The following is an 8,972-nucleotide window of genomic DNA, read 5'->3' as shown; positions in this document are numbered from 1 at the left end:
CATACAAATTGTTTTTACTCTACAAGAAATACCAAGTTAGGTAGCCCTTGAAAAATGGAATTGGGAACTAAAAGAGGACATACACTCACGATTACTTCTTTGTTGCTATTGCTGTTTAATTTGATAAAAGAGATGGATGGGTATTAGCTTGTAGCCTGATATGAATCTGCCAATTTCAACGGGAATGCCAACTGGTGAATGGACAACCATATATTCCAGTTTTTTAACAAAGGCTTTGAGTATTGGTTCGGTGAAAATGTACACCTCGGTCCGTCGGCATGCGCGGTATCAGCCTCAAAATACTTACTCTTGAGTTCAGGTGATCAACACCGATTGCACGTCTTTCTGCAATTCTTCTGAACATATGAGTGATAGCTGCAATGCTTTTTCCAGTTAGCACAGTTTCTGGGGTCTTTGTCCGTACAACTTCCTAGTGGACACAGAGAGGGAAACTTAGTTCACTTAATTCAACTTTCCTTACAATCTCCTTTACTATTTTACTATTTCTTTCTTTCGAAAGTCTTTCTAACGATAACGACAGTGCATAAAGATGCTTAGTAATATTATGAACAGTTTTTATGTTAAAGGTTTCCAGTGACTTCATTGAGAAATTTCATGAAGTAATTAAGTTTATGGTTAATATTTTACGACAGTTTATGGAATGAATTTTATTTTTTATCACTGTTTTACGCACCTCCTGTCTCTCTGCATTGTGATTGGTGAAGAAGGTTCATCTGCTGTGCATCTATATCACTGATCCCGCGCCTCTGACCAAGTGCTACCTGGGAAAGCAAAGTAAACAAGTAAATAAACAAAAAATAATAAATAAATAAATAAATAAATAAATAAATAAATTACTGGTTGAAGCAGATGAACGGTACTGTTCAAACAAAAATATACTTCCACTCAGATTGCAAAACTGACCGGATGAGCCTTCAACGCCGTCATTTTTAGGGACTCGTATTTGTGTGGAGGTAGTACGAGGCTCTAAAAACGAATGCACGATAGGCTAGACCAAAACATGCTAAAATCGAAATAACCGTGCCACAAACGACATCTCGTGGTTTTAAAGTGTCTTTTATAGCTTGAGTTATTTTAAGGGGTGTCGTTTACAAATTATAAGATAAATGTGTGAGAAAGAAAAAAAACTTTATCACAGGTTAGTCCCTTAAATCTTGTAAAAGCTCCAAATATGCTGCCAACAAAGTAACTCGATTACGAAACACACGCCGGCTGTAGCAACCTCACAACGTTTACTCAGCACAATAACAAATTACCAAAGTTTTACTTTTAACACAATATCACACTAACCAAACACCATTATTTTGTGTTTGACTTTTCAAAACAAAATGTTTGATATTGCTTCGCATGACATTATCAATGAGCTGGAACGATTCAGTTTGATTCAAAACCCCTTTTGGATGGAAAATAATGGAACGAAATTATTTCCGCTTCACTAAAACCTGCCAATGCAATACCTTTGTTAACGCTGTTTTTCATGATTAGAAGTGTTCTTTTTTTTTAAGCATTCACTTCTTAAAATTATGCTTCAAATATTATGCACCTGAGGATTAGTAAATATTGGTAAATGTTTACCTCGTTAATATTCACCAATATTCGCTTCGCTTCAGGTGAATAATTTTCAAACTTGTACAAAGTGTCTCTTACTTATAAGTCCGTCTTTAAGAATACTAAATATGTAGCCATTCAAATAAAAGATTTTCAGCATGATGTTCCTATTAGGCATTGTGTGCCTTTTAGTATTTTTGGGAGATTTATAAGGGTCAATTAAGATTTGGTAAAGTACCTTACCCCAGATTGCTTGGGAACGATTGTTGGCTGTCCGTTCTTGCTGAAGGCTTTACTTCCATAATGCATCACGTTCCCGTAGTCATAGGAGGTTCCGAGGGAGTCAATGGTTGATTTTTCGTACTTGTTGAAATTAAACTTGTTAGCTGCAAATTTATTTAAAGCCAGGTTTTGGGAAAAACCGATATTACAATAAAGACGATATACAAACCCAAAATCAGTAAATCGTGAATTTTGCTCGTTCCAGATTCTATACGAAAAAATATAGTTTGAAATGTTTGCTGTCGATTGCATTAAATTGTATTAAAAAAAATTCTTCTCTATTTTGAAGTTTATAATATACAAAAAACGATTCTTAACTTAACACTTGCATGAAGATTTCCAAACGTCGTCATTTCCCGTTCGAAACAGCGCTATTTTCACTCCAAAAGTGTCGCTGCTGCGCGCGGGCAAAACATCACGTGATAAGCGTATGTGACGTCACTTTGCTTGATAACAAAACAAAAATGGTGGTGGAGTAAAGCCACTTGCAGTGCATGCAGTCGTTCTTTTGGAGGTGGAGCGCCTAATATGTACTGATTTCTTATAATAATAAGGGGGAAAAATGCCCAAGCTTCTTCAGAACCAGCAGTTTGGGACAAAAGCGTCAAAGTAATTGTAGTTAAAGGGAACCTCCACTCTCACAACAAATTGACGGGTAAGCGTTGGAAATAGTGTCTAAATTCCAAATATTTGTCTAAAACGTAGAAATGACATTCACGTGTGATAAAAATTAGATATGATTATCGACAACTTTCGTTTTTAAATTTCCTGGGGGTAGCCATTTTGCCGGAATTTGATGACGTGTAATGGTTGCCGCTATTGTTATTCAGTAGAAGTTCTTTTGTGTAAAACAATTGAGCAACCTTATTACGTCATGAAATGCAAGATGGCGGGGCGCGGGAAATTTAAAAGCGAAAATAGCCGATAATCAAATTATGTTTTTTCCGACACTGAAATATTATTTCCATGATTTCCAATGAAATTTCAAAGAAAATTGTATTTTCAATAATATAGCGTTAACATGTTTCGAGAGTGGAGGTTTCCTTTAAAGCGATTCAAGGTGTGCTAGTCTGCTACTCGAAGTGTTGATGTTTTTCGGCTTGAAGCTTCTGCTGTAGCTTCAAACGACACTCGTTTTTAGCGATGATGATCGTCGAAAATCAACATGGTTCGCTAAGGCATGTCTAGTCATTTATGGTTTGATACGACCCACGACGACTTACTTTTCCCCTCTGCTTGTTCTTCTTCGCTTGAGATATCGAAAGATTCGAAAGAAACCTACCAGATATAAGCAAATAATGCTGCTGAATGCGAACATTTTGAAGCCTTTTGTAACCAAAACACAACACTTCCTTAAACAATGTCAAGTAGAGTGGCGTCATTTTGTGGTAAATTAGGTCCCAGTCCCGCGACATAGTTGTAAAGGAAAAGGGGGTATTTTTCCCCCGAAATAAATGGTTTTCAAAATTTATAGACAATTTTTATTCTTAAAATCGGTTTGTACACACATCAAACTTCTAAAAATCGAGAAGAAAATTGGTGTCATGTACACTTTAATAAAGACAAAAAAAAAAAAAAAAGGGGAAAGAGGCCGGTTGGAGGGTGGAGGAGAGGGGAGGTGCTCCAACATGCAGCAGTTCTTGCATTGTGACTGACTCCTGTCGGGGAAGCAGAGATTTTGTTTGCTCTATGCTCGCACCCAGGAGTACTACATCTTCATTATAATTGCTTCCAGTTCCCCATTTAATTTATTTTCCTAAACTATTCATCTTTGCCCTTTTAACGCTGAATAAGCTGGCCTAATTTATCCCTTTAGATATCTTTTTTGGCCCCTATGATATAATAATCGATGCGATATTGTGAATCCATGGACGTGAGTTGCTTATAGCGACAAATATTCCCGTGAATAGCAGCACTTACCCAGAACCAAGTCTAAAGTTGATATAAGCTCTTTCGGTCGTTCTTTCCTTGAAGCAAATGCGCGTTTTTGAACTCCATTCCGGCATGCCACCTGTAATCGCAATCATAGCTTTTTCCTCACCAGCTTTAAGCAAAAGAAAATATTTTAGTCCTTTGTCGTATCAATTAACTTTCCTAATTTCCCCAGGCTTGAATTTGTGAGCTAAATTGGATTGAAAGTCCCGACTTACTGGTCAGAAAAAAAAATCGTGATATGACATTATCGGCCTTGAGGCCGAAACTGTCACCAAGTAATGTCGAAAGTTAAGAAAATAATTTTCACGATATTTCAGTGACTTCAGACGTCGCGCGTTAGAAGCGAGGTCATTGGTTTCCTGAGGCATCATCCATTTACTAATTTCTCAGTGTCATACAGCGAAAAAAATAGTTGCATAGAAGCGGATAGTTTTATAAAAGTTTTGTAAAACTCCATTTTTCGTCCTCACCCAGTTTACCTCGAATTATCTATTTCTTGTGTCATGAAAGGTGTTAGTTGACCTTTTTTTCTGTTCTTGATACTGAAATGAACGGACCGAGAAACGTAAGAACGGATCATTTAAATTTTGGAATTGCCTAAACTGTAGTAACACCCAGAGTTAAGATTTGAATGCCTCTTTCTTCGTAAAAGTACACGAAATATTAACCCATCTTAAGACCTGAGGCTAACGCTAGCTGTAAATAAAAATGCTGACCAATACTGTAAAAGCCGACAGTTACAAGAGAATTCAAGCAGCCGGAATGCAGCATGTCACACTAAATCTAAACAAAAAAGACTAAGACGAAATGTAAATAATCGTTAGTCGAAGATGTACCAGGTACAACCGAGTAGTGATAACCTTACATAAAACTTTTAAGCTAATAACACTTTAATTCAGGAGCAGGCGTTGCTGAACATCATTTCGCATTACTACAAACAGTGAGAAGGCGTACCAAGAATTTTTCTGTTACAAAAAACGTTTTCAGAGCATGTGTTTTCATAGTCAAGCATTACATGATGACGTAGGTAATGCCTATTCACATAATCATGAGTAACAGATTGACAGATTTTTAACTTGCCAAGACTATCGTCAATGACGTAAGGTACCACGCCACTAGGCCACTGTCTTCCAATGGTTGAACCTCTTCCAAGCGGATTATCAACATCCATTCCAAGATCAGCCGCCATGCGTTGCTCTGGAGTTAGGATCATATCTCCTTCATACACATCCGGATCGTCCACATCCTCTATTGTACAAGGCAATAGTAAAAGGAAACCGAAAAGAAAGTTTTCTTAATAAGACGATGACGGAGGCAATTTTCTATGAACAAGTTCTCCCCAACTGAGATATGTCAAGATTTGGGTCTTAATATGTTATATCTAAAACTATCTGTTTTGTTTCATTAAGTTTTACAAAACGAAAAGCAGCTGTCACAGTGCACACAGAATCGTTTCCCTTTTCACAAATCTAAAACTTGCAAGTTTTTTTTAAATCTGGCCTGCAACCAATGGTCTTTCAACACCACCCTTAACAGGAAGACACTACATTTCGATTTATAAACTAACAATTCCTTTCGATTATCCATGATAACGTATATTAAAGTAATAACTACAAAAGATCCGCAATTAAACAAATCTACATTAAATGCTCAAGCAAAATATGGGGCTTTCTCTATTCGGTGAGGGTGTCGTAAAATGATGAAAATGGATCAGAAACTGAATAAAGTAAACTGAAATAATTTTACCCTCGGGGTTTTCCGATGCAACAAGCACCACTCCAATCATGAAAAAGACACCGAACCACTTCATTTTGCATCTTTGCGGATTAAAGCAAAATAAAGTCTCTAGTTGATGAGCCTGAGGATTTTTATAGCAAAATCCATTTCGGTAGATGTATAACTGAACAAACAAATATTTTTATAAGATGTCCTTTATTCATTCCGGTATCCTGAAGGTAAATATCGCTGGTCCGTCTGGTATGTGATCTTTTGTGTAACTGTGAATGAAACAGACTTGCCAAAGAAAATAATAGAAACTTTGGCTGCTGGTAGTATTCGAACGCAACCAATTTTAAATCTGTGTTTTTACAATATAGCCTCACTATATACCCCTTACACGTTCCTGTGCTTATGCTGGAAAACCTGCCCATGTATGGAAGCATAGAGTAAAACGTTGCTGTGTTAGTAAATTTGGAGAAACATATTGACTTTGCGTTTTTGGGAAGTAGTTATTTATAACTCTTTCGACTAAGTGGCCGGGGAAAGTATTTCTCTTTAGGATATATATATTGCTAAGAGTCTTAATGTCTCAGGGGCCCGTTTCTCGAAAGTCCCAGTAACTTACCGGGCCCGACAAGTTATATTTTAAAATGTTTTTTCGCCGATTACACAGTGATTACAGACATGGTACTTGGCCAATGTTTTAATAGAATTATAAGGTTTTAAAATTTAGTATTCAAAGCTAACAAAAATTGACTTCTGTTAAGAAACATTTGTCACCAAAGACACTTATCGGGCTCAGTAAGTTACCGGGACTTTCGAGAAACGGGCCCCAGGTGTTGTTAATTTTGTAGGGCTATGTACGAGTGTCCTAACGAAACCAACCTTTTAAGAGACAGAAATGAAACTGAATAACTCAATGAAAAGTCTTGTAAAGATTTTAATCACTTATCGTTGTCGTCGTCGTTTTAAAACGTATTGTGACTTTCCTGCTGTGCAGACCTTTTGGTAATATTGGTAGCATTTTAATTTAGGCGGCACGTAGTTCTAAATTGAAGGAAGGAGTGAAAATGCCAAGGTTAACTGATACTTGCTTTTTAACGTGATTGAAGCCGCGCGCTTTAAGTCGTCATGTTAGTCGTGGTTCGAGGTGATTAACAAACCACACGAGAAGGCGGCACTTAGTTCTAAAGGAAGGGGTGAAATCGCGTAGTTTAATTGATACTGGACTCTTAACGTGACTGAAGCCGCTTTAATTCGGCATGTTATACGTGGGTCGAGCTTATTAACAAATCACACGAAAATAAAACGCGAGGAGGTGTCCCTAGACATGAAAACAACAACAGAAGGAATGCCGTCTTGTTGATAAGTAATTGAAATTCTTATGGCTATGATGTCAAAACACGATAAAAATTTCTTTAAGTAAAAGTTCTGTCTGATTTGGCCATACTTAAGCGATTATTCTCTGACTAAATTGGGCCAAGAAAAGGCCTCAGATAGGGTTATTAAACACTGCCGCACTCTTTTTCATACTTTTACAGTAATAGTCAGAGCGCGGTCGAGCTTTATTTTAAATCAAACTCACTCTACTTGTATTCTGTTGCTAATAGTACAAAATATACTAATACCGGTGAGATAAATCTGAGACAAAAAAGGCAGAGCAGATGTAGCAAGTCTTGATCAGGGACAAAAGGTAATGGGCTCCATTGCTTAGCTTAGAAATCGGTGAGCCGATAAGGATCAGCCCTCAGTTCTCCCATCGTGATTCAAGATGACAGGAAAGAAACAATAGGTCACTAACAAAGTTAATGACTTTTAATTGCAAAATTGATTTGATTTATAATTTATTTGTTAGTAACGTTATCTGTTTTTTTCACTTCGCCGCTGAATACAATTTAAATTGCAGGTATAAGAATCCTATTTGCTCTCTTGCCGCAGCCACCTAACAAATCAAAATGTCGGACTTATATTACTCTCCGTGTAGTTATTGAGACTTTTGGCATTTTTTAAGGCTAGGCTTGATCATGAGATACATCGAGTCGACTAAAATGACACACATAATTTGGACTTTATATTTGCTCGTTACTCTAATTGTTATCTTCAAGTTGATTAATTGCAGTTTTCACAGCCATCACGTTTTGGGGGTAATTAAAGTAATTAGCAGCTCTTAACAACAGAAAATTGTTGGAATCCAAATATCGATCAGTTTTTGTTGTTTTTTTGTAGGTGGATCGCACTTAATGGATGAGTGAGAACAAGTTTGAAATGCTTTATTTGTATATTCTACTTCAAAACAAATGGTCGAAACTTGCGAATCGGTGATCAGTTGGCTTTCAACATAAAATATGATAGACTTGTAAAGAATACGTGTAGAGTGTGGATATTGGACAGCGAAATTTTGAATCGTCCTCGAAAGATTTATCTGCCAACCACAGGGTTAATATAGAAATTAAATGCAAATCGTTTTCTAAACTTAGTCAAAGTAATCGTTCAGTCTGATGAACTTGCTTCTTGCTCTTCTTCTTCTTCTTCTTCTTCTTTCGGAGCCTTTGAGGAACGCATGCCTTGTGACGACAGATATTTAACAATTTATATCCTGCAATATCGCCAGATACTTAGCCGACAAGGCTGTAGGTAGAGTTAATAAAATCAGGGGATACTCCGAAAGATTATGCAGGATAATTGTTTTATTTTTCAACACATTGATATCAAAGTACAGTTTTATTGCTGAAAAGCTGGAGACAATCTTTATTTTGCCCTTTTTCTCCCTGACACACGAAATTACGGATATCGTAGGATATCTGTTGACTACTGACGACGAATAATTAGTGCACCATGACCATATTTGGGTAGTGTTACAATTTGTTAAATGATAAAGGTCGGTTATTTCTTCTGTTGTGGTAGCCTCCCAGTTTGGTGACGCAGTCGTTTTTAGGGACTCGTTTTTCCTCCGAAACGACTGCGTGGGAGGCTACTCTTGTGGCCGCATGCATAAAACAGAAGAAATATATATTTGTGGTCGTTTGTAAAACAATGTCCTAAACCAAAGTCGGAAATAACGTGGAGGCATGAGTTAAAGGGCGATATCGAATGACGTTAATAACGCGGTCTGCCAATGACAAAAACACAGCAACTTAATTTATAACGCTTAAAACATTGAACCATTGAGTTTACTAATGGAGTTCATATAACCACTAAAAAGAAATCGCATTCTGCTAATTCTTGAGCAAATTAAACCAAGGTCACGGCACAGTTGAAATTGTTATTGCTTATTATTATTATTATTATTATTATTATTATTATTATTATTATTATTATTATTATTATTATTATCAACTATTAACGACTGTCGTTAATGTTATTCCTAGGTCAGGATCAATCAAGTTTTCAGAACAGTGTAAACTTTAATTTTCTACTAGAGTCATTGAATCGTGGATTAACAATGCGATATCGGCGCTCTAGGAAGG

General features: G+C 36.7%; 1 protein-coding gene across 1 annotated transcript; it reads right to left on the bottom strand.

The window, feature by feature from the left end:
• Positions 1-209: 209 nt before the first annotated feature.
• LOC146465512 (zinc metalloproteinase nas-15-like) lies at positions 210-5,837 on the bottom strand. Its single transcript, XM_085128842.1, has 7 exons — positions 5,533-5,837; positions 4,867-5,034; positions 3,772-3,895; positions 3,075-3,100; positions 1,813-2,090; positions 695-782; positions 210-430 (listed from the first exon to the last, which is right to left on the bottom strand). The coding sequence occupies exons 1-7, from the start codon at positions 5,594-5,596 to the stop codon at positions 324-326; spliced, it is 855 nt and encodes a 284-aa protein (XP_084984968.1). The 5' UTR covers positions 5,597-5,837; the 3' UTR covers positions 210-323.
• Positions 5,838-8,972: the final 3,135 nt, after the last annotated feature.

Source organism: Pavona decussata, unplaced genomic scaffold (genome assembly GCF_977016875.1).
Source record: "Pavona decussata unplaced genomic scaffold, jaPavDecu1.1 SCAFFOLD_156, whole genome shotgun sequence".
Lineage (NCBI taxonomy): Eukaryota > Metazoa > Cnidaria > Anthozoa > Scleractinia > Agariciidae > Pavona > Pavona decussata.
The sequence above is the reverse complement of the archived record's forward strand: the minus strand, read 5'-3'. Positions and strand labels throughout refer to the sequence as shown.